The sequence below is a fragment of the Camelus ferus genome, chromosome 35 (genome assembly GCF_009834535.1).
Source record: "Camelus ferus isolate YT-003-E chromosome 35, BCGSAC_Cfer_1.0, whole genome shotgun sequence".
NCBI classification, from domain to species: domain Eukaryota; kingdom Metazoa; phylum Chordata; class Mammalia; order Artiodactyla; family Camelidae; genus Camelus; species Camelus ferus.
In genome coordinates this window covers 12,952,043-12,979,255 of record NC_045730.1, presented here as the reverse complement: position 1 = coordinate 12,979,255, position 27,213 = coordinate 12,952,043, and the positions used below count along the sequence as shown (strand labels likewise).

Genomic DNA, 27,213 nt, shown 5'->3' with positions numbered 1-27,213 from the left:
CAGTCCTTATAAGGGTTCTCACGCAAGAGTGCAGTTCTAATGTGGGCAAATCTCAGACCCCTAGAACTTCCATTAATAAAAACCATAAATCCACAGTAAGAGAGGGCTGAGTTAGATAGAGTATTGGGTTCTCTTTAAAACATGTAACTCTTCCCCCTAAGAAACTTAAAGCTCACTCCTGGGTTGAGCGCCAAGATAAATATAACCGTCAAGAAACAGGGAACGATATGTAATTTTATTCCTAAAATACTCAGGAGTTACTCAGAAAAGAGCCTGTGAGAAGAGCAAGAGAGAGAGTTAACTCCAGAGGAGAGAAACGGGAACCTGCAGCAGTGAGATTAAGCAGCGCAGAGCCGCCCTTTCTCTCAAGGGGCTCCAACTCTAGTGCAGGGGACAGGATGCCGCCTAGTCCCGGGGAGGGATGGGGGATGCAATCCGATGACCTGTGAGCTGCGGTGATGATCACATGACAGTGCAAATGCCACTCAAGTCGGCAGCCACTGGACAGTACAGATCTGTCACACAGCACTCACCACCTGGTTAGAAACAAGTAACTCAAACATGGTCATGACCACATATAATGGTGTCCGGCGACCTTGCACAACCAGGGAGGGAGTGAGAACAGTGGTTTCATTGCTTCTAATACAGACTCCCCATTAGACACTGAACTTGAAGACAGGAGCACCGTGTTCCAGCTGCCTGTGCCCATCCCAGTCCCCTGCCCGGGAACCCTGGGCTTGACACGTACCAGCTCGTGCAGTTATCACTGGAACCAAGAGGGTCACATGCAACTTATCAAAAGGTCACGCAGCCAGTCTACTGCAGAGATAGACTCCAAATCCAGGCTTCCCTGAGTTGAGCAGTTGTGACAGACACCACATGACCCACAGCACCTAAAATATCTCCCACCTGAATTTATACAGAAAAAAAAAAATATGCTGACCCCTGGATGAAGGCTTTGATATTGGGAGGGTGAAATTAACATTGACAGAAATATGAAAATGCAGAGAAGAAAGGGTTTGAAGGAAAAATTGGGGAGCTCCATTTTAAATGTTAGAGCTGATAGAGATGCCCCAAAAGGGAAGATTTGAGATACCGACACTAGGGAGAGAGGTCAAGGGCAGAGGGGCAGACTTAAAGTGATGCTGAGAGTGGTGAGAAGGGTGAGATGGTAGAGGGAAATATGGCAATGGTATAAAACTCATTATGAAGGTGAACTCTACAGTCAAAGGAGAACTTACAAGAAAGTCTCAATATTCCCCTTCCCCCCCCCCAAAAAAAGAAAGAAAGACAGAAAAGAAAAGAAAATGGAGAGAGCTGCTTTGGCTGAATCTGGGAATAATGCACCAGAACACAACCTCTAGGCAGCCCTCTGCCTCTACAGCAGCTCCTGAGGAATCCACTGGTTTGAAAACCAAAGGCATGCCTACAGAGATAAAAACCAGAAGGTCAAGGTTGGTGCATTTGGGTGGACGAACTTCCACACTTCAGTAGAGGGAAGCAGTGGATGAGACTGGCAGGGAAGGACCAGAAAGGTAGTAGAAATAGGCTTGTGTTGTAGCCAGTACCTGCGAGACTAAATTGACTTAGTAGAAAAGAAAAACAAGGCAAGGCTGACAGAGACGTCTAGGGGATGCTTAAGAAGATGTCAATGAACTCTGAAAGTCACTAGAGACCATCAGTAAAGATACAGACAGAAGTCAGTTTCGAGGAAGGGGAGAAGACAGGATGGAAATGGAAAGACGGGAAGGGAGAGAAGACAGGGTTGTGTATTTCAAAAGTATGGAGACATTTCTTCTTCCAAAGAGGGAAGGGAGAACAAAGACAGATGTGGCAGATCGTCTGCAGAAAACAGCTGCAATAATCTCCACCCCGAAATCCATGCCCGTGGTGGTCATTCCTTCCCACACTGACTCTGGGTTTAGCCACGTGGCTTGCTTGGGCCACAGGGCATCAGCACACAGGACACAAGAAGAGACTTGAATATTGCCCTTTGGGACCCTCTTGATGTCCCTGTAACTAACTCTGAGACCAGCATGAGGAGGAGCCAACCAGCTTGCTGGGGGATGGGAGACCCCCGGAGGAGAAGGGAGATGCCCAGGCTGACAGCTGCCAACCTCCAGACACATACAAGAGGTCATCCCAGATCAGCTGGTCACCAGCTCACCTGCCAGCCAGCCAGTGATGCATGGAAGAGCACTGTGACCTTAAGTCACTAAACTGAGAGAGGTCTGTTCTGATGTAAAAGATAGTGTCGGAAATGATGCTCTATGCACTGCATGACCCTAACTGCTTGAGAGGACCTCAAAATGCTTTAGGGACATAAAGCTTTGCTTTCTCCTTTTCGATCTTTCCAACTGTCTATAATGAAGAGTAATCACTCACAAAGTGTTGTCATGATTGTGTTATTACTGCTATTGTCAACTAACATTTGAAAGGAGTGGAATTACACTTACCAGCATCCGGACTCTACCTACCCAGTCATGTTTATGACCCACACAGAAGCCTAAACCAGGTCCACGGGTCTTTCACACGCTTTTTATTTCTTACAGGTAGGGAAAAAAATGCAACCTAAGCTAATATGCACTTGAACAATCAACCAACTCCTGATGTCGGAAACTAGACATATTTTGCCAATTTTCTAGCTCTGTTTGGAAGGTAATTGCTATGAGCAAAACAGAGCTGACAGTTTTTCAACGCAAAGATGAAGAGCCCAGCATTAAAATCAACAATGGGAAAATAATTTTCGCCTAAAATATTTTCTGAAGAACATCTCCCATAGTTTATGTTTTTGACGATGAGAGCTCTCTGCTGGATATTGTCATTTTTTATCAATTAAATGTGTTTTTTTTTCCTGTGCACAGCCATCTAGTTTAATACCTACCACATGTTCTTTGGATTTTATCCAATAGTTTATCTCGAGGGTTTAAGGAAGTCTGTGATATAGACAGGTACACATTCTTCTCTCCTACCTCCCACATAATTTTCTCAATAAGATACCTTTAAACAAATTTAACGTTTTTTTTCACATAAAATTCATCTTTGGGTTGAAGATGAAGAAACACATTCTTGTTTATTCTTTCTTCTGAAAAGGCCCAGTAGGGAGATATTTCTAATTAGATAGAATTCTCTCAATGTCTAATGCATTTATGGACTAAGGCAATATGAGTAACACTTTTTCTTTTTTTATAGTATATTTATTGATAAATATGGGGGATAAAATATGGTCAACAGAACAAATGCTTCCTCCTGAAAGTTTTTTTCTTTTTTGAAAAAGTATAAACCTACAGATAAAAGAACAAAAAGTAAGATGGGGGCAGATAAAAATGTAGAATATAGAAAAAAGTAGGCAGTGGATTTAGAGTAGAAAGAGTGAGATCTCAAGTATCAAAAGACTGGGGACTCCTTTGGGGACACTGATCAGAGTAAAAAAAAGCCACCCCCCACCCTATAAAAGAGCAGCAGTCAAGAAGTTTGTCATCACATTTACAGCTTCTAGTCAACTTTACAGCATCTTGCTCTTAATTATGAATGGATAACTGAAAAATCAAACCTTGGAAGAAAGTCTCCAGATGTACAAATCAAATTGAAAAGTTTCAAAAACAGAGACAGTACAGAAAACTTAAAAAAAAAATCTTGAGAGAGAGAAGAGAAAATACTACAGCCATGGAAGAAAAATAAGAAGGTATGAAAGGGGAGAAGAGATGAAGGCTCTTGGGAATTTGAAATTTTCAAAAATAAAAAATGTCTATAGGTAGGTTAAAAGATAAGTGGAGAAAAACTCGGACAGTAGAACAAACAGACAGAGAGAATAGGAAAAAAATGCGAAGAGAAGAAAATGCTCATTAGACATCTGACAAACTAGAGGACCAGAAAAAGAGGGAAAACAGGGGAAGAAATTATAAAAAATTAATAAATAGATAAACAAATAACACACTTTCCAGAGCTGAAATGACTGGCCCTTCACAAGGAGCATTTATATGAAAAGCCAGAGACGATAAATAATAAGACTCACACCAAGGACAAACTTTAGAATACCAAAGGAAGAACAGTTCTCAGAATATTAGAGAAAATTATGCAGGAATTGTGCTCAGAGACAGAATGACATTGACGTTCACCCCAGCAGGGCTGGACACTTAGAAAAAAAACAACATAATGTCTTCAAAATTCTGAAGGCAGATAATTTTTGTACATGAATATTATACTCTGCCAAACTATTAATTAAATGTGAGCCTAGAATAAAGATATCTTCCAGTTGGCAAGATGGCAAAAAAGGAACCTTCCTCTGGAAGGTTCCAGGTTTTCTGGCTGCCAAGTCTTTCCTGATGTTGGCCATTACTCACATTACTTATTAGATCTTCCTGCTCCACCCCCAACTTTCTACTTGATAAGCTAAACTCGATCTGTTCATCCTGGAAGGTATAGGTTTAAGTCATCACCACCTCCAAGAAGGACTTTCTGTTCCTGCCAGCTGGGTGCAGTCTGTTGGTCTGGAGACCCACAGACCTTGCCTCCCCTCACGTACTTCTAGTCTACCTCTGATTAGCGTAATTGAAGACCATGCCTTTTCTCTCTAAACAAATTAATAGAAGCTTTCTGCAGCAACATATCTCCTGTTTAATGTGGTGGTTCTGGCCCTGCAGTGCCTTCCCTCCAGGCCAACTGTGATGAATACACTTTCTTTAATATAGTAGACATTTACTGATAAGAGAACAATCAATGTAAAATATAACATTATTCTAGTAATAATACCGCACCCACACTGTTTCATCTCTGCTCCAATTCCTTCTACATGCAGATTTCTCAACCCAGAGTCTCTGGATGTAGGGCAGAAAGGATCATTTCTAGGGCATGAAGGGGAAAAGAAAATATTCTTTCAATTAAAACAAGATGATCTTATGATCAGCAACATCCATGAAAAATCTTGTATGTGAATGTTCAATAACAGCATTTTTAACAATAGTGAAAAAATGGAAACCCAAATGTCTACCAACTGATAAATCAAATATGATATCTACATACAGTGGAGTATTACTTGACAAGGAAAAGGAATGAAGTCCTGATACATGTTAGAACATGGATGAACAGTGAACACATTGTCAGTGAAAGTGGCCAGTCACAACAGACCTCCTATTCATTTGTATACAATAATCATCAGAATAGACAAATCTATAGAGATAGAAAGTTGAATAGGGTACACTTTAAATGAATGAATTCTAGCTCAATAAAGTTGTTATGTGAAAAAGATCAATGTAGGAATAAATTCAATTCCTATATTGTCTTTAAGGCAATATCAAAGAGCACCAGCTTAAAGAGGGCAGGGTTGGCAAAGTATGGCAAAACTGAACAAGGTCAAAATCGGCAGCTGGGACCAGCAAACACCAAGTTAAAATGAAGGTCATGGCAGTTATTCGCCTCAAAATACACGTATAATCTGTTCACTGTAGAGTTTACTACTTGAAGAGAAGCCATAACAGAGTGGTCATGAAAAATAGACTGGATTCTATGGGAAGCACGGAGGGCCTGGTTATATAACCTTTTGTAGGTCATTTAATTTCCAAAGGTATTTTCTCTAGTTTCCCTACTTGCCAATCACCTTATTTCATAGGAGTATTCTTAAGGCAACTGATGGATAATATATTTCATATTGACAGAGGACCAGGATGTGAAACCACCACTGAGGTTTATTATAGGTATTTGAACAGATTTAATGGCACGTGATCTGTAGGGTCAGTGAGTTAAAGCACTCATTTATCATGGCTTTCTGTTAGGATGTTAGAATAGTTGCAAAATAAATGTAGAAAAGTTTTGAGTCTTCCAAAATGGATGGAAAATGTGTTTTAAACTATCTTAAAAGTAAATAATGATTTTACTTATTTTTGAATTTTAGGGGTTCCTTTTGAAATAGGTCCCACAAAGGCATGATGATAGACTGGTGGAGGAAAATAGATTAAATAGCCTCATGAATGACCCAGCTACCATCCTTCTTTTGTATTCTTTCTTCAAGAACATCAGAATAAACTAGACTTACCAAACAATGATTTTAACACAAAATAAACCGAAATTCTACTCTTTTTATCTTCTCTCAGAACATAGTCAAATTCTCCTTCGCCCTGTTGTTACTCATTTGAATATATCCACAAGGTTTAAGATACTGACCTAATTTTAAAGAAAAATAGATATAAATAAACTATTTTCCTTAAGCATAAGGTATAGCCCTTCAATTAGTCTGCCTTTGTTTTAAATTCTCTTCATTTTCTTTCATCTTCTACTTCCCTTGTAATTATAAACTTTCTAGTCTGTATGACAAAGAACACGAATCTGGTTTGATTTAGGAACGTTATGATCTATACTGAGTTGAAAGATATTTAAAAGTTCTATGCCACTGTGTCACTGAATTCAGGACTTACAGTAGTCCAGGACAAAAATGCACCCATCAGATAACTAAATTGGGGTTTATGAAAAGCAAACCTACAAGACATTGGCTTGTACAATCATGTGACAGCAACCTGCGAAACTGTTTAATTTTGGTATGTGAAAAATCACATGAATAAATGAGTGCAAATAAAACACTCTTACTTCTGGAATACAAACTGTTATTTTTTTTTTTCTTGACTTTTCTTTGCACCCTTGTGCAAAACACAGAATATAGAAGTCAGATTTTAAATTGCAATATATAGTAGCCATGCTGCAAATTTGGGGCAATTAACTTCACTAGTCATGCATTATTTAATTTCAACTTCAAAATTTTCCTATTGTAGTAAGAACATTTAACAAGAAATTTATCCTTTTAATAATTTTTTTAAGTGTACAGTAACAGGATTATTAACTACAGGCCCAATGTTGCACAGCAGATCTCTAGGATTTGTTTATCTTGCATAACTGAAACCTTCTAGCTGTTGAATAGCATCGCCCCCATTTTCTCCTTTTCCAGCCCCTGGCAACCCCCATTCTACTCTCTGCTTCTATGAGTGTGACTACTCTAGATACCTCATATCAGTGGAATCATAAAGTGTTTGTCCTCCTGTGACTGGCTTATTTCACTTGGCACATGTCCCCCAGTTTCATCCATATGGTCACATCATCTTTCTGTGGTTAACTTCCGTAGAGTAGATTAATGGATGGCAACCGGACCACACCTTGCTTTATCAGTTCCCTGCTTCTGCCATTTGTGAGCTGTCTTGCAGTCAAGACGGTGTCTCACCTGGAGCTGACTTCCCTGCCCGCTGAGATGAGAACATTGTTTTGATGCATGGAAGTGCCGCTTTTTTTTTTTTTTTTTTTTTTAAAGTCAAGGTCCCTTGGCAGCTCCTCTGCAAACCACTATGGCAGCTGTGCTAGAGGTCATGAATATTACATAAGGGCTGTCCATGCATTCAAACCAGAATCTCCAAGCCACGATTCCCATAGCAACACACAGAGATTTTACTCATCTCAGAGATGAAGCAGCCAGCAGAAGTATTCTAATGTTACCCTCAATTTTTTTTTTTAGCAAAATCAACACAGCACTCTTTTTTCAAAGCAGTCATTTTTCGCAAAAGAAAACTGATGATTGTGTTAAAATATGTTCATTTAGAAGTTACCTGAACATCACACAAATGAAGGCACCTTCAACTTGAACCACAATCTATGTTTTAGAAACAGCTGCTATTTGGATGAGTACATGGGCAAAAGAATCCAAATCATTACAAGTGAAATGAAAGTCTCAGCTCAATTCTCTAGTTACATATTTCATGTCTGATTTCCAGTCCCCCTTCCATATATATGCACTTCATTATTATGGGATGGAGAAGAAAAGTGTTCCATGAGAAGGAACGTTTTTAATTAATAAAATCTTTTCTGGCTTTATTCTTGAAAAGCATAATGCAACCTATTTTTTTTTAAAACTGTAAGAGAAATACTATTATATAAAACACCTAGGGTGTAAAATTTGGGGGAAAAGATGGTTCAAGTCTAAGAAAATAAACATTAGCTTGAAGAAACTTTGTTTTCCTAAGCAGAGCAATGGTTTCCTGAAAAAGCTGAATTAAAGTCATTTTGAGATTAGAAGCAATTTTTCTTCTTTGTATATTCAGGGATCATTTTTGCCTGTCTAAATAAACCATCCACCCACAGAAACAAGTTACTCGGGTTAGAAAACAACATAAAAGGCAAGACCACTCTTATCACACTGCCTTTTTCTACTGAGGGAAGAAAATATATTTCATTTCTTGCACTTCTTTCCAGCCAGACAGTGAGAAACGGTAAGAGAGGCAACACACAGGTGGGCAGGAACTTGGGCAGGTGACCCATCGAGGACCCCGGACACCATCTGCCCAGAGCCGGGCAGGGGAAGGAACGGTTCTACCTTTGCTTTTTCCAACTGGGCCTGGGCCTGTCGCTCTGCCTCTCTGCGCACTGCCTCCCGATCTTCCTCCAGAGAAACATCTGAATCGGATGGACGGCTGGTGTAGGAGTCTGCCGAACCCTGGAGAGGAAAACGGACATTTTAAAAAGCGATCCCACCCAAGACGCGCGGCATTGGAAGAGACGGCAATCAGCTTCCTAGACTGAGCTCTGCATTCCTGAAAAGAGGAGAAAACAGCCCGCTCCGGGGGGCAAACCAGCCACACCAACCACACTCTGGTTTGCAGACCACTCCCTGGGAGAGTGCGCTTTCCTGGTTACGAGTCCTTACAAGTTACCACTCCTTCCCCAATCTGAGGCTCCCACGACCGGCCTTTCTGGAAGCCAGAACAAGTTCTTGTATAATTAAGCGAGCCCCGTGGTGCAGTGTAGGAAGGACACTGCTGGGTTTCAAGGAGAGCTTGGAGAACAGCCTACACGCTAAGGCAGGAATTTATAATTCGAAAGAAGACAGTCTAATAAAAAAATAATAAAAGGCAAGTCTAACGCGTTATAAACGTGAACTCTCTGCAATGTCACGAGCCTAGAGGGCTCCCACTTTCATCTCAAGCATCCTTTTGTACCTCTGTAGTCACCTGCTACCTCCTCTGACGAAACTGGAAGACCACGGCCGCCAGCTCCGCTCAGTCTTTAAGCAACACGTTTTTCAATCCCTTTAAATAGATATTTCACAAAAGCTGTCTACAGAAAAACACCTGCCCGGGGATCCCGCCGATGGCAATAAATCACAGCAAAGGAAAGGGAGCCCAGGAGATTTCAGGACTCTCTCCCGCTCCCTTCTCTGGCAATCGGGATCGTATTACTAATCGCACCAGCCCCAGACAGCCCTCACTGCAACAGCAGCTGAAACAACGACCAAACAACGTCTCTCGCAAAGGAGAGCCCGTGAGCTTACACAGATGTCCGAATTCTTCAGCCTTCCTCCCTTGGCGCGTTTCAGAAGCCTGATCCAGGTGGCCTTCATTAGCCAGACAGCGCCTTTCTCGTCCGCAGCTGCAGCCCCGGGCGCAGATCCTCAGTGCGCGCTGAGCCCTGCAGAAGCCCTTCTCGTTTCCTATCCATGCTCTGGGCAAACCCCTCTCCTCCGTCTCTGCCTCCGGGGCTTTCACTTCCTATCCCGGAGGACTCCAATCCAAGGAGATTCTTACTCTCCCATTCCAGTGGGGAGAGGAAACAAACACTCGAATGCTTTCTATTGCTTTAAAAATAAAGAACACTTCAACTGCATTCAAACACAGGCATCAAACTCGCCCTAAACTTAATGCATCTTATTACCCTCTTTTCTGCCCTGCTCTTGGATTGGGAAAAGAAATTAGTTGTCAGAGAACCTTAAAAAAAAAAACAACAAAACAACAAAAAACAACCCCACCTAGTGCAAAATGTATGCACTGATATTTGCAAGTGCAAAGTTCAAGCCTTATCTACAGAGATCTGGAGGGGAAGGGCGGAGGACGCTCTCCCCGCACTGGGCATGCTCCATATGTAGCCTTTTTACGCAGATGCTCACATCACACTGTTAGTCTATGTCAAATTGCCATTTTGCATCTAAAATGTAAACAGCTGGAAAGGGCTTTTTGGTTCTATAGAAACAGGCACATGGGGTGTGTAGCATGTTTCTGTTTCAGATGAAACATTCTCTCCAAGATGAAACATGTAATCTCTCTCTTTCCCCCCCCCCTTTTTCTTTTTCATTTACTGATCTCTTTCCATTACTTTGTGGCAGGAAGTATATCTTATGTCATAGGACAATTCATAGCTAGTAAATATTATATACATTATTGGGCAACAGAAATTAAATAATGCTCATCAATCCTAATATCAGACTGTTCGTGATTGCTTGTGACTTCCTAAACAAGATGCAAGAGAGAGATTCGACCATTTAATTAGGGTGTGAAAGTAATCAGAGTGCTAAGCAATGAGTTTCACAGAGCTCAAAATGACTTTGAACTGCTTCTCCAACTGAGAAACTACCCTTCCAGAGAAAGTCCCTGAAATAAACAACAGTGGGAATTCTTATCACCGTAATTATAAAGAAATTTCAAAGCTTGGCTGATTTATTAGCTCGAGTTAAGATTCACAGAACAATTTAGCCCAAACGTCTTATAAATAAAGTGACTGAGGCTTGAGATGGAAAGATACTTATTCATTTCTGTTCTAATGGGATTACTTATTTTATTTAGGAAGAAATACACACTTCCAGGTTTCTCAGAGGAAAATAAAATTCTATCACTGCATTCCAAACTACATTTTTGTCTGAGTGTGGTGGTGGTGGGGATTATTTTGTAAAAGTCACACGCAAATGAAAGAAAGGCATTCTTAAGAAAATCTTCCTTCCTTTGCCTCCATCCCTCCCTCTCTCCCTCCTTTCCTGTCTTCCTTCCTCCCTTCTCCTCTTCCTCTCATTTCTGGGCTAAGACCAGTCTTCATGACATAAATGCTAGAAAATATAGTAGAACAGAGGCTTGAGAATAAAAGTTGTAGATGAAGAGGGGAGGGTATAGCTCAGTGGTAAAGTGCATGCTTAGCATGCTCCAGGTCCTGGGCTCAATCCCTAGGATCTCCACTAAAAAATAAACAAATAAATAAACCTAATTATCTCCCCCTCACAAAAAAGATAGAATGCACCCCCACTGTGGTATCATAACACAAATTAATAAGGAGATTGCTTATATTGTTATGAAGTGAATGTAAAATGCATGGGGGATAGAAAACACATTCCAAATTTCAGCAAAATTCACAAGGAAGAGATGAGTTTTTCTACGCCAACACACATGCTAGGGGATACCTGATCTTCCCAGAGGATTACCTGTAGTGGGACCAGCACAGTAGAAAATTACCAGGAAGCACAATTATATCCCACAAAGGACTTCAGGCCCCATCATCACAAGTGTTGGCATTTAAAACCCAATCAAGTGGGGAGGGTATAGCTCAGTGGAAGAGCACTTGCTTATTAGCATGCACGAGGTCCTGGGTTCAACCCCCAGTACCTCTGTTAAAAAATAAATACATAAACCTAGTTTACCCCCCACACCAAACAACAACAACAAAAAACAAAAAGGAAAATCACCCTGCCACAAGTTCAGGGCACACCTCAGTGAGGATACAAAGTTTCTGTCTTTAAGAACCTCATAACAAGAGCAAGAGCCAAACACAGGATCTCATTCCCTTTTGAACAAAATAAGATTTTAAAAGTCTTTTGCTAATCATCAGGTGTAGCTTTTAATTACACAGTCATTTTGAAACCTCTTTCCAGGTTTAAATCATTAAACAGTTTTTAAAAACTCTCTACATTGAGTTTTGTCAATGGTCTTTTAAATATTTGCAACAATACACTGACCTTCAACAATTTTACAATACATCAGTGACTACAAACTAAAGTTTAGTGTAGCATACAGAAGGAGCCACATGACTTTATTCCTTGGATCTGTGACTGTACACACTTTCAAAATATTTTTCATTATAGATGTTACGTGTACCCACTGTAGAAAGAGGGACAAACAGCCTTCACTTTAAACTCCCTCACCCAAAGATAGTCACTATTAAATAGCAGCATGGTTTAGCCTCCAGAGTTCTTGCATTTTTGAAAGTCACCCTCCCAACATGTGCTTTACAATTAATCTCCTTCCTCCCAGGAGTGTGGATTTATGCAGTTAGAAGTGATGTATCTAATTAAGCTTTTGCCTTTGGTACCATATGGACTTTCTGCGTCGTTCTGCCTCAAGTAGTCTTCAGTCAGAACAGCTGGCAGGCATTTCCATAAGTCCAGGAGAAGTTTCATCACAAGACGTACTCTTGATCTCTCGGGTTCCTTCAGTGTGATTAGCTGAACTTCTGTAGTATTTGTCCTGGCAGGTACATCACATAATTCCTTTCCTACACCTTCTTCACCAACCAGTTCCAAAATGCAATTTACCGAGCCTCGACCAACTTAAGAGGATAAAAGTTATTTCAAGTATCTTTTCTGACCACAGCAGCATGAAACTAGAAATCAACCACAGAAAGAGAAATGAGGGGTGGGGGACTTTTACATGAAGACCAAACAACATGCTACTAAAAGGCCAGTGGGTCAATGATGATGTCAAAGAGGAAATTAGACACAAACTTATTTACAAAACAGAAACAGACTCACAGACATAGAAGACAAGCTTATGGTTACCAGGGGGGAAAGGAGGGGTGGAGGGATAAACTGGGAGTTTGGGATTTGCAGATACAAATTACTGTAAATAAAACAGACAAACAACAAAGTCCCACTGTACAGCACAGGGAATTAAATTCAATATCTTGCAATAGTCTCTCATGAAAAAGAAAATAAAAAGGAATACATATGTATAACTGAATCACTATGCTGTACACCTGAAATGAATACATTGTAAACCAACTCTATTAAAAAATAAAAATAAAAAAGAGGAAGTTAAACAATACCTTGAGACAAATGACAATGAAAACACAACCGTACAAAACCTCTAGGATGCAGTAAAAGCTGTCCCAAGAGGGAAGTTCGTAGCCGCACAGGCCTTCTTCCAAATGCGATTTGCACCTAATGTCTCCCAATAACTCACCTGGGATCACTCACTTTTACCCTCAGGACTCTCATTCCAAACATGCGTTCTTTGCTTATAGGACACTTTACTTAATTGGATCAATTTACGCCTCTATCTACTCTTTAATTTCTGTCTTTTTCCAACTTATGTCAAAGATTTACACACAAAGCATCACCTTTTTTCTTTAACGCTTTTTCCTTTGTATTTATAAAATTTGCCTGTTTGATGCTGTATACTACTGTTATCCATCATTTATATTTCCAGGATCCTTTCTCTTGACTATTCTTGTATTTTTTTTCTCTTAAAAGCCAAAAGGATAAGAGTCATAAGCTATTGAGGACTGGCATCTTGGACCCCAAATGGGTCATCAGTTTCTGTATGAAATCTTCACATGAAGCCTAAAGCAATGTTCTTGTGCAAAATCAATTTCTCATAGTAACCCAAGGCTACCTTGATGCTAGGCAAATCTGTGCCCCATCCAGAATACTCAAGGCTTCAAATGTATAGGACTGATGAATGGGAATCCCCATGTATATAACTATGTTAAGTCAACGGCACACTGGACTTCAGTTGTTTCCTCCTCACCTTCACCTTCCAGGGATAGAGAGACACTTCATTGCCATGCTGGTCAGACCCACATATTTAGAAAACAAGTAAAATGGGAGACTTCTGAGGCCAAGGACCAAGAGGAAAGGGTTCTGTCTTGTACCATCTGCTCATATTGGCTGAGAAGGTGATTCTCTCATTTCACACACTGTCATCTCTTCTCACAGTTTAGAAGAATTAACTTTTGTTCCTGGGAAGACATCTGGATCTCTCTGAGAAAATTGCTAACCCCTGCTTTGTTGGTTTCTTCAGAAACAAAATCATCACCTGTCTACTGATAATGAGCATTCCTGACTCAAAAAATTCAAAAATGACACGGACCATTGAGATGAAGCCCATTTTTATTAATATTGTATACCTTGCTTTGCAAATGTCACAAAATTACTACTCAAATCCATCCGATCATGAAAATCTCAGATGTGACTGGCCTGCCATGTGGCTTAACTTGAAAATATTAACAGACTTGATAGTGATAAATCTATGCAAGTTCATCCCTGTTATAATTAAGTAAAAGCTAAAATATTAGCTTTAATTTTCTCAAGAGCACAGGAAAAGTTATAAACTTTGTGTAACTCTCCTATGCACTGATGAAGAGATTAAATTTTGCCAAAAACAAAACAAATCAAAATAAAACAAAACCAAAACACCAACCACATGCATGTACTGAGTACTAACTACTTTGGAACCATTAGTGCCATAATTCTAAGTTAAATGCTGGGGTCAGGAAGATACAATGACAATCTGAGATGATATTTAAGTTGAAATATCTCAAAAGGTAAAGAAAAAAACAAATTAGCCTTGGTGTGTGTTGAGAAGAGAGATGTACAGGAAGAGGGAACAGCATATGCTAAGGTCCTGAGGATAAGCAATGCTCAGAGATCAGTGTCACTCATGGGCTACTTTTGCAGGAGTATTTATTTAAACCTTCTCCCTTTTCCCCTCTCTTTCACTGTGCAGGTAAATACACACTCAGGCACACCCAGAATATGGATTCTGGGGATCCTTTTCATCACACCACAGAAAAACTCCTTATGGATGTTTGATTTTCTTAATCAGAAGTGGCCTGTAACATTTCTAACAAGTTCCCAGATGACGCTGATGTTGCTGTCCAAGGAGAACCACTGCTGTAAGTGGTTAGGAGCTTAGCTCTGATGCTTAGCAGCTGTGTGACTTATCCAAGTTACTTAACCTCTCTGTCTCCCGTGTTTTTCATTAGTTAAAAATGGGACAGTAATAGTCCCCACCTCATATAGTTGTTGTGAGAATTAAATGAGTTATTATATACAAAGTGTATGTAGACATGCTCACTAAATGTTAGTTCAATAAATGTTATCATAATAAAAAAAAAGTGACATTTAAGTTGTCCGTAAATTCTGCACTCAGGGAAATTGTGTCTTCTTGAGGTTTAAACAGAGTTCTCCGATTTTTCTACCTTCTAAATCCAGGACAATCTCATAAAGGCTAAAGTCAGTATATTTTTGGGTTTGCTCCATATTACGTTAATAATCTGAGCCATCAATTTATTAAGGTTAGACTATAAAGATGAGTGATAATAATAATTGCTAATTTGTAGTGAATGCTTGCGCTGTGCTAGGCTGGTTCACCAGCGATATATAATTTCATCACTCCATTTTCACTGATGAAAAGAACTGAGGCTATCGGGAAGTAAAGTTACCTGAGTGAGGTCACAAAACTAAAAATTGATGGAGGGCAGAGTCAGCTTTAAGCAGTCTGAATTTAAGTTCCATGCCTGCATCAGCTCATAAAAATAAAAGTCAGAACAAATCCCTGCATGCAACTGATGTGTCTATTAACAGAAAACATATCTTTTTCTGTCTGTCAGGCACACATATAGCCATTTCTAAAGGTTGTAAAGTGTTGTGATGATTTCCAAGTTTTTAGCTCCATCTTTGCTGAAGTGAGTCCCTCACCCTTCTCCCTCTCTCTACCCCCTTTCTCTCTGTTACACACACACACACATCTTCACAGATTCTCAAATTTTATCTCCCCCAGAGGCACAATGAAGGTACAATGAAACAGATAATTTCTCATTCATCAGTGTAATGCAGTTTTGTGAAAGGAAGGATTCAAAGAGTTGCCTGTTACCCTGGAATTTTCCTCCCTTCCCCGTATCTCAAAATTGTAAAGCATTCTTTTCTTTTCTTTTCTTTTTTCTTTTTGTAAAGCATTCTTTTCACTACTTATCTACAATGGAAAGCAGATAAGTAGAATAGGAAAACAATGAAGTCAAGAAATCAGCTATTTAAGTCTTCCTCTCTTCCCGGAAAATGAACATGACTTTGGCAAGGTGGCCTTCGGTAGCCTCTTTGGCAACTAATCTTGCCTGAGGCTGGCTGGAATCCAAGCATCTTCTTTCAGCTCAATAGAAACAGTTGCTAGTTTTCAGCACTGAAACTAAAGTTATTAAAAAGTATAAATCATTGGTCCAAGGCTCAGAGATGTGACCAATTTATATATTTTTAAGAATAATATATTAAGAGGGGGAGGGTGTAGCTCAGAGGTAGAGTGCTTGCCTAGCATGCACGAAGTCCTGGTTTCAATCCCCAGTACCGCCATTAAAAACAAACAAACAAAAAACCACCTAATTACCTCTGCCACCACTCCTCCCCGCCAAAAATACACAGTGTGTATCAGTTATATCTCAATAAAACTGGAAGGAAAAAAATTAAAAAAGAGTAATATATTAAAACACTATTATCATTAAATTATTCCTCAAGGTGAGGGTATGATAGCTGTTTATGTTTTATGGAAGAGTGTCTGTCCAGTATTTGCAAAATGTGACAATGTCAACAATTCTGACAAAGTTAAAATTAGATGAGAAATCTAATATTGTTTCAAGTTTGGGATTTCAGGCATAAGATGAATAATTTCCCTTCATAATTATAACTGTGTGTGTGTGTGTGCTGGGGGAGGTTTTCAGGCTTACAATATATATTTACTGATGGTGACAGCTGACAAGTATTTTTCCTGGTAATATAATTTCTTAAAAACATTTATTTTTTATTCATGAGAATGGAAATGAATACACAAGAAGTAGAACAATGTGGGGAGGGTATAGATCAAGTGGTAGAGTGCATGCTTAGAGTTCAATCCCCAGTACCTCCTCCAAACAAACCCAATTACCTCCCCTCCCAATAATATAAATAAATAAATAATAATAAATAAATAAATGAAAATCTGAGATGAAATTAAAAAAAAAAAAAAAGAAGTAGAAAAAGAGTGGCCCAAGAGAGTTGAATGTTCTCAAAATATTGATGAATAATATTAAATTAAATGACGGAAAAAGACTGAATGAATCACACGTAGGAAATTTCTGGTGTAGGAATTCAGGAAGGGTATGGATATTGCCAGAAGCTCTGAGTGGACGTTACTACCTTTACTCTTTCTACTGAATTATTCTCCTCAGCACACACACATGCTGTGATTTCCCTCCACTGAAGAACCTCCCCTGGACATCATTCTCTCTGCCAGCTTCCACCCTATTTCTTTGCTCTCCTTTGCAGAAAAAGAGAAGAAAAGAAAAGAAAAGAAAAGAAAAGAAAAGAAAAGAAAAGAAAAGAAAAGAAAAGAAAAGAAAAGAAAAGAAAAGAAAAAAACAAGCAAAAAACCCCACAAAAAAACAAAAAAAAAAATCTAAATGAAGTTGCCCATACTCACTTCAATTCTCCTCTTCTGGGTGTCTCTGAAGCCTACCCTCTCCCACCAGTCTCCCTGGACTGCTCAAGGTCATCAGTGATACATGGTTAAATCCCATGGCCAATTCTCAGTGCTCACCTTACTTAACCTATCGGGAGCATTTAGCCTGGTTAATATCACTCCCTGTCCTTCTACTCACTTTCTCAAGGTTGCCTCCAAGAAATAACTCTCATTTGGTCGTTCTCTTACCCACTGGCTGCTCCTTTGGAGTCTCCTTGGCTCATATCCCCTCTTCATTCATCTCCTACACCCTCCCTCAACCACCCGCCCAACACAACCTCCTTCTTTCTGCTCCAGCTGCACTGATGCTCCTCAAAGACACCGGAAAGATTGTCTCCCTAGATTTCCGCACCATGGCCACTTCCTTCAAGTCTTTCCTCAATTGGCGCCACCTTCTCAATGATTTATTTGATCATCCTATTTAAAACTGCAACCCCTACTGCCCTCCGGTGTCTCCAATCTCACTTACTCTGTTCTACTTTTTTTTTTTTTAATCAGTGCTTTTACCTTCTAACCTAAAATACAATTTACTTATTATCTTTACTGGAGTTTAACATCCATGAGAGCAGAGATTTTTTTTTTTTTAACATTCCGTTCACTCATTTATCCCAAGTGCCTAGAATAGTGTCTGGCACAGAATACATGCTCTATAAACACGTGTTGATTAAACAAACATATTCTATAAGATGCAAGCTACTAAAAAAAAGTCATTTTACTTAAAATTCACATGGTATCCTTTTTTTCCAACAAGTGTCAGAGAGATTTCATATTTTGAAAACATGATCAAAGCTGATTTTTGATGAAGCTTCTTTCCCCATTAATTGCCCTTCCTCATTCCAGGGACTTAAATTTCCAGTCCTAAAACTGCCAATGACTCATTGTGTAGCCACAGGCAAGACATGTAAATATTCCCCAGGCGAATTTCCCCTCTGCAAAATGAGTACACTAAATCAAAGCTACTAGAAAGAATATTCTTGAAAATTCTCGAAAATTGCTCTTATCGGTGGTTGAAAATACATTGTAAATCTGACATATTCTGCGACTGTTTACTGACACATCTCATACACTACCCCTGCCAGCCCTATGAGGTTAGAATTTAAATTCACAGCAGAAAAAAAAAGTGACTATACATATGACTTCTAGTAAGATGGAATGTTTAAAAAAATCAAGCCAGAACAGGAGAAAGACATTTCTTCAAGTAATTTTGGATAATATATTTAAAAAATATGATGACAGATATACAACTCTGGAACATCTTAACAGGCTCTCTACTGCTAAATAAAGGTCACACCCAAAGACTACATGTCCAGCTGTGAGCCTTTTCTTGAGTGGCAGAACCATCAAACAATGAATGCTAGCTCCTGCCTTCCAGGGAAAATTCTCCCGGATAGCAATGAACACTCAGTCCACAGACATTAAAGGATAGTTATCGCATGTGTCCTCTGGGGAACCACAGAGCAGTGCAAAATGCTATGGCTTCAGTCCTTAAATATTTTACCCTGTAAACTTTACTTTGCACATGCAAAGGTTGTACTAATTGATGCAAAACATAGTAAGAGATCAATAAATACAAACAGAGAAAAGTTATGGACACAAGATTCACCGAAAAATCAACTGGTCACTAGCATCTGGAAAAAGTGTTCAGCCTCACTAAATACAACAACACTACCTCATGAGATTAGTACGCTTTGCAAAGTACCAGTTCACCATGGATAGATTTGCAAAGTATCAATTCACAAAGGATACATTAAATTTAATGCTTTCACATCTTGATTGCTTGTTTGTTTTACTTTACTTTTCTTTTTTTATTAATAGACTATTTTTTTTAGAGCAGTTTCAGGTTCACAGCAGAATTGAGCAGAAAATACAAAGAGTTTGCATATGGCCCTCCCCACTCACACATATATACTCCCCTTCCCTCAACATCCCTCATCAGTGTGGCATATTTGGTACAATTGATGAACCAACAGGGACACATTATCATCCACCAAAGTCCATAGTTTACATTAGGGTTCACTCTTGATGTATATTCTATGGGTTTTGACAAATGCGTAATGACATGTAGCCACCACTATAATATCACACAGAATAATTTCATTGCCCTAAAATTCCCTTGAATTTTTTTTCTTTACTTTTGTACAACCCTTTGGGAAAACAAAGTTCTTTTTGTTTGTATCTAGACTAATAGGTATCTTAAATGACTTCACTTCTGGGACCTATCTTTAAGAAATTCTTAAATTATTGTTAGATTATTACACTTAAATTATTACACAACCTTAATAATAGTTACAGAGACTAAAGGGTATTGGCAAATTTTAATGATGATCATATTTGGTAAAAATAAATTAAAAATCCTGAATCATTTCTATAAAAACATACATTCATTATGTAAAAATACTGGGAGCACACAAAAATAACAAAATATATAGAATTGGATTCATTATTACTATTTTTTTAATTGTGGAGTTGCTAAGTTGAATTTTTTTTTTTTTTTTGAATTGGGGTCAATTTTGTGAGTAGAAGTAAAAAGTTCTTTCTTGTTGCAGTTGAAATGTCTAACAAAATACTCTGAAAATATTTTTGGTGTTGCAGAAAAGAGGGTCTGCAGATACATATTTTCCCTGATTCATTGATTTCACCCTGATGATATTTTACATGTGGGGAAGGAAAGCAAACTCTGAATCTTCTGAAAAACTCTTTACGCACATTTAAAAAAAGAAGAAGAAGAAATAGAGTACATGTTGATGCAGAAATTATATCAGGTAAGAAACAAGAATTAAAAGAAAAAGACTTCGGCATGAAACGTTAACATTTTAAAGAATTACATTTCTCTGTAATTGTCTGTAGACAGTGTATTAAAATGATCAAGTTTCCACAGAAACATTGGGCTTTTCTCATATGACTGCTTAAATAATCTTTTTGGTACTAGGTTAGCTATTTAAGGAGGCCAAATGACTCAGTAACTTGGTAATAAATTATTAATAAACTGCTCTAAAAGTCTAACCTTCCAGGAAGATATGACTTTGGTTCAGAGAGATTTAATATTAAAAATAGGCTACAGGATCGGGGAGTTGGCTGGAAAAGGGACAATGGTATGGAGAACTCGGTAATAAAGCACCACAAAGTACCCTACTGACCTAAAATAGCACACATCCTTTATACAGCCAGTCTACCTTCAGGAAGTGATTTAAGAACTAGAGACAATCTGGTTCATACAAAGTTATGTTTAGAAGTATGCTGAAAATTTCAGATTGATTAGCTGGAGATGTGCTGTTGGTTGTATTAATGTATTGCTAATGTTAGAAAATCTAGACTGTGTTAAGAATGTTTAGTGAAACACTGGGCATATACGGTTGGCAAAAAGCAATTTGTATATTTCCTGTCTCACAAATACGAAAGCATATTTTAATTGCAAATATTCAATACATGGTACCACAGACTGAATGCCTGTGTCCCACAAATTCATATGTTGAAACTGGATCCCCAAGGTGATGGTATTAGGAGGGAGGGCTTTGGGAAGTTAAAGAGAGCCTGAGGATGGAGCCCTCATGAGTGAGATTAGTGTCCTTGTAAATGAGACCCCAGGGAGCTCCCTTACCCCCCATCTACCAAACAAGGACACAGTGAGAAGATGCTGTCTGTGAACCAGAAAGTAGACTCTGCATCTTCATCTCAGACTAACAGCCTCCAGGACTGTGAGGAATTTCTGTTGTTTGTAAGCCACTCAGTTTGTAGTATTTTGGAACAGCAGTCCGAAGGGACAAGACACGTGAAAATATATACTTTAAGTTTAAAAGCATAATGAACTTCAACAATGCTAAAATTTCCATCAAATGGGGCAAAATGACAGTTTGGTAAGAAGAGAGTTTGGTAAAGATTAGAAAAGACCTGGTGACTGCTGGCCGGGTGACCCCTGCACTATGGCCTGGTGACACTGTTTCCAAGCCTGCTACAGCACGTGTGTGCTCCATGACAGATGCTTCTCCTCTTAAAACAGACCCCAGACTCAGGCATTCCAAACCAAAGATACACCTGCTATGCCTTCCATGTCATTTACATGACCATCATCTAATATGCTGTACAATGAAATGCTATTATCGCCTCCTCCCTGACATAAACATACATTAGAATGTAACATCCATGGTGAGGGCAGGGATTATTTTTTCACTTCTGCATCGCCAGCACCAGTGTATACATCTGGGAAGAAGATAAGACTGGGGGCCTTTACATACTAGTGAGGGAGAGATGCTACAGAGGTAAATAACACAAAAGTTCTTTAATGGCTACCATATTATACAAGGTAGCTCTCTATGGTCTGGGTACCAGAGACCCTGGAATTCCCTGGTCTAATGGCCAATGAGCCTGTTTCTTAGGACTCCTTGGACCTCTTCTCACATTCATCCTTCTCAGGATACACTACCCACCTCCCCAACCCCTGTGTGCACACTCCTGGACCCAGGGGTGGCCAAGAGCACCCCTGCTGAGAGGACTGTGATGAACAGGAGCTTGAATGCATAGGCTTGGCTGTCCACTCACATCATGGACCTTGACAGAGCCTAATGAGACGTGGGGGCTCTCTCCCCACTTCCACGTTTCCACGTAAATCTTCAAGGATAATTCTAATTCAGATGCCTCAGTCATCAGAAAGGTATGCACTGTGGGGCCCTCCCTTGGTCCTTTTGCCCCAGACCCAGCAGGAGTGCATCCAACACAGTGCCAGAGACTTCATTTTGTCATTAGTTATTATTTTGATCTGGAGCTTCTGCTCCTAGCTGATTACCCAGCAACCACCCAGGCACATGGCAGGTGCTCAGTAAGTATTCTTAGATAAATGAACAAAGTGCATGTCTGTCATATCAAACTCTGGGTGATACGGGGTGTTAAATGGGTTCAAAGATAACTTCTGTGGCCTCAGTGAGTGTTCCATGGATTGTTTAGCAAATAAGATAGCATCTCTATTTCCTGCCAATGGGGCATCCAATCACGAGTCAAACAGTCCCTGCGCCATCCCATGGCCTGAGAAAATACAGAAGAAAGACACCAAACAAATTCAACAAGGAATCTTCCCTACAGAGGAAGAGAGAACTGCGATTAAGCAGAGAGGAAAAGTGTTCCTGGGGTGATGTATACTTGCAGAGCCTACCCAGGGAGATGGTCCTTCCAAAAAATCTGGCAAACTCTGGACAATGCTAGAACACAAGAGATCCACATTGAGGCTGGACATGATCTTTTTTCTTTCTTTCTTTCCCTAAGAGTTTTAGCCTTCTTCAATAAGTTGAAAAGCACAAATTAACATCAGAACCCCATTACATATTATTTATAATCATACATAATTTTTTGAGGATGATAGGCTAAAAATGCCTGAAAGTCTCACTCCGTAAAGACAGTTCAATCCTTTTCAAGTTATCCTTTTGTGATTCCCAGGGAGAACTAAGAATGTTTCCAAAGACTGTCCAGAGAGATTCTTGGATCAGGCAGATCCTATCTGCCTGTGGCCAGCAGGATTTCAGTGCTCTGGGTGAACCCATCACAAAGGCACATCATTCGGGAACAACATTCTTCAGGACTTACTCGTGTTCATGTGAAGCACATATTTCATGAAGGCAAGGCTCACCAGCACGACTCTGGCCCTCCACATTACAGCCTCTGTAGGCAATTAAATCCCAGTAAAAATGAACCTTTTATTAGGTAGGAGAGGTGGGGGCTCCTACCTGTTACTCCTGATGACACAACCAAAGGACAGAAGCCAAGAATGTAATTTCCCCAGCGGGCGCTGTGTGTGAGGTCTCAGCAGTGAAGATTAACAACTCTGTTGGTCTTACTTCTTTTTACTTTCAGAAAAGACTGGCTCCTGGGGATGCTTAGGAGGAAGGCCGCCCACCATGAGAGGGAGGGAAACTGTAGCGCGGAAATGTGCTAATTAATAGAAAATTTGGATTGCATGGGGGCTGTGTGGAGAAAAGTCTTCAAATTTTCTAAAAGTGGGACTTCCCCCAGCTGGAGTATTATTTATTTTCCTATTCACAAAACTTTCCTTAGTGATTTAAAAAATTGACTAGTCAGATACATCTTTCTCTAAAAATAACCTACAAAAGTTAGTTTTTCTAATGAATAAGTTCTTATTTATTTGGAAAAATTATTTAAAAGCAGGACCACCCTCAAAATAGTTCTTTACTCCCATGCAAAGAGGGTGCTTTGATTTTCATAGTTAGACGGTAATACTCAAGGGTTTTCAAACAATAAAGCCTTCCATTGTTTGGCTAGAGGAAGGCTAAAATGAAAACGTCGCTTGGTGATTCAGTCAACATTAAAATGTATACAATTTTAAAGGAATTAGGAACACTGTTGTTCTTGAGATAAGAGCTTTACCCTGACAGAATTAAAACGAAAATTTTTTTCATGTTATTTTATTTTTTATTATTTTTTAAATTGAAGTATAGTTGGTTTACAATGTGTCAATTTCTGGTGTACACATAATGTTTCAGTCATATACATATACACATATATTCTTTTTCATATTCTTTTTCATTATATAGGGGACTACAAGATATTGAATATAGATCCCCGTGCTGTACAGAAGAAACTTGTTGTTTATCTATTTTATATGTAATAGTAGCTGTGAATCTCACACTCCCAATTTATCCCTTCCCACTCCCTTCCCTCCTGGTAACCATAAATTTGTTTTCTATGTCTGTGAATTTGTCAAACTAAAATTTTTAATTTAAAAATTAAAAAAAATTTAAAAACACTGTATAGTACAGAGAATTATATTCAATATCTTATAGTAACTTATGCTTAAAAAGGATATGAAAACAAATATATGTATGCTCCTATATGACTGAAGCATTGTGTTGTACACCAGAAATTGACACAGCATTGTAAACTGTATTTCAACAAAAATTATTAAAAAATAAAATAAAAAGACAAAAACAACCATCCCTCCCAGAACAAGGGCCTACTGTATAACACAGGGAACTATATTCAATAGCTTGTAATCACCTGTAATGAAAACATGAAAAAGAATATATATGTATGACTGAATCATTATGCTGTACACCAGAAACTAACACAACATTGTAAATCAAGTATATTTCAATTAAAAAATAAAAAAAAATTAAAAGGTGGAAAAGTAAAAAAAAAACCCCAACAACTTTTAAACACACATTTCTTATAAATCTTGAAGACAATGTGCTGAGTGAAAGAAGCCAATCACAAAAGGACAAACACTGTATAGTTCTAGCCACACGAGGTACCTACAGCCATCACATCCACAGGGACAGAAAGTAGAATGGTGGTTGCCAAGGGCTTGGGGGGAGAGGGGCAGAGAATCAGAGTAATGAATGTACCTGAGGCCCAGAACCGTAGGCTTAAAAATGGTTAAAATGGTAAATTTTGTTATGTACATCTTACCAAAACTAAAACAAAACAAAACAAAACAACCAAAATAGTTTCTGATAGAGAAATCAGTAGAGGCTTCCAAACTTTAAGACAAAAAAAGTGAGCAAGAGCAGGAAACTCTATTAAGCTAACAGATATCCCAGGAAGTCAGCTCCAGATCTGGGAAAGCAAGCACTGCTCTCTGCCTCATTCTCCACTGCGACCCAGCTCCACTGTGCTCAACTGGGCAGCCGCTCAACACATTTGTTCCAGGGGGTTGGCAGGGGAAGGAGTGAAGGGAGGAAGGAGAGAGATATTTTTGTTTCTTAAGTTTAAGTTCAAGATTCCAACCAGCCCCCAACTGTTCACAGGCTGATTCAGTAAGATTCTTAATACCAAGTCATCTCTGAGTCTAATAATTACAGTTCTGAATTATTAATTGATCTAAAGTGTGCACTTCAAATCCATTCTGTATAGAGCAATCACATCTAGAGAAAGAAATCCTGTGTGTGCTCTATAATTATAAAAATCAGAGACCTTCAGGTCACGTCAGTGTTTTAGGTAACAAATACTTTCAGCATGAAAATACCCAATTAACACTCATTCAGAATTAAAATGTTGACATATCACCATGTATGCTGTTGTGAGTGGAGTCGAATCATTCAAATGTAAAAACTGACACATCTCAGGATTTGTATTCAGGCCTAGAAAGAAGTTTATTATAATTACTGACTGGGTTTTCTTTGTCACTGGTCCCTGTAATTTAAACCATCCCAGGTTTCTGCACGCCCCCACCCCAACACAAGCTCTTAACTAGACCATTTCTCTAATGATAATGCCTTCCACAAGCACCTGAATGTCCCCTGGGCCCTAATTAACATAAAGACAATGATCCATCCAAACAGCCAAAAGGAAGAGTTCAAGGACCTTGCATATTTCATAATCATCATTATCAGTCAGTTCCCAGATCTGGGTAGAAATTTAAACAGAATTAAATTGAAACAGAAATCAAATTTAAATCTGAATTAAGAAGCAAATGTTATGTTTGAGTTAGCAAATTCAACTTTCAGAAACTTCAAATAAAATAGCTTTCTACAGAAGGGTATCTATAGTACATTTTCAGCACGTTTGCTGGTATAAAAATACCTTAGGACTCTAACCACACAGGTTATACAGGAACCCACCTGCTTATGCTGTCTTTTAGCCTCCTAAGAATGGTGTTCATGTGTTTGAGACATTCAAAACAATCAACAGAACAATAATATTTCATGATGTGAAAATTATATGAAATTCACATTTCAGTGTCCATAAATAAAACTTTATTGTGCACAGTCACATTCAGTCTACCCCACATTTCCCCTGGCTGCTTTTGTGCTCCAATATCAGAGCTGATTGGTGAAGATAGAGAATGTATGTCCTGAAAGCCAAAAACATTTCCTCTCTGGTCTTTACAGAAAAACTGCATCAACTTCTATAATTATGTGATATGCCGGCTGAAAATTATATAGCTTGCATGATATTGACATCTAATTAATCACATATTTCTTACTCCAATTCCTTTATTCACAAGAGCAATTGAAGAGTTTATTTTTAGAGGTCATCTCTGTGGCACAAGAAATTTCCTCCCCTTTACATATATTCTCTAATCAAAATTATTTACACTTAAACTAGTGTCTTAGTACAGTTGGTTTTCAAACCAATGACTACTTCAACGGATGAGAAAATATTTTTTCTCTCCAAATCCATGTCCTAGATATTTGGAGGCAGCTTCATGGTAGTTTTCAGCACATCAACAAACCAGGATAATTAAGCCATCCTCCAAATGTAGACATAGACAACACCATTAATTCAGTCATTCATTGTTCAGCCTTCACATTTGTTGATAATTGTGTTCAGGCCTGTGAATATCAAGGTTATCTCTCAGAATATGAGCCCCTGTGCATCCCCAATAAGAGTCAAGGAAACTGAATTCTTACTTGCTCACTAGCAGTATTTTGTGACAAATAGTGCCTTCCATTGCCCAGTTTCAAGGAACTAGATTACTTAGGAAAAAGTTTTTGTTTTAGGCCTTCATCAATTAAAAGCTACTTTTGCTAGATACAGGCAACCCAATGTTTATAGCAGCACTATTTATAATAGCCACGACATGGAAGCAACCTAAATGTCCATTGCCAGATGACTGGATAAAAAAGATGTGGTACACACACACACACACACACACACACACACACACACACACACACAGTGGAATACTACTCAGCCATAAAAAAGGGTGGAAATAATGCCATTTCCAGCTACGTGGATGGATCTAGAGATTATCATATTGAGTGAAGTAAGCCAGAAAGAGAAAGAAAATTACCATATAATATCACTTACATGTGGAATCTAAAAAGAAAATGACACAAATGAACTTATTTACAAAACAGAAACAGATTCACAGACACCGAAAACAAACTTCTGGTTACCAAGGGGAAAGGGGGTGAGAAGGGATAAACTGAGAGTTCAGGATTTGCAGATACTGACTACTATATATAAAATAGATAAACAATAAAGTCCTACTGTATAG

The 27,213-nt window shown here is 38.9% G+C and overlaps 1 protein-coding gene and 1 long non-coding RNA gene across 11 annotated transcripts in view; one reads left to right on the top strand and one right to left on the bottom strand.

The window, feature by feature from the left end:
- Positions 1-27,213, bottom strand: part of CACNB2 (calcium voltage-gated channel auxiliary subunit beta 2) — a 347,729-nt gene that overhangs the window by 106,662 nt on the left and 213,854 nt on the right. For 8 of the 10 annotated variants that reach the window (XM_032473644.1, XM_032473646.1, XM_032473645.1 and 5 more), the window contains one exon: positions 8,348-8,467. In XM_032473644.1, the coding sequence (XP_032329535.1) occupies positions 8,348-8,467 (120 nt within the window). Of the gene's footprint in view, positions 1-8,347; positions 8,468-9,301; positions 9,806-27,213 lie in introns of those variants that run through there. The other 2 variants (XM_006190048.3, XM_006190046.3) reach the window with 2 other exon arrangements.
- Positions 974-11,349, top strand: LOC116661466. Its single transcript, XR_004317329.1, has 3 exons — positions 974-1,247; positions 1,643-1,647; positions 11,339-11,349. It is a non-coding gene; the product is annotated as an uncharacterized LOC116661466 (long non-coding RNA).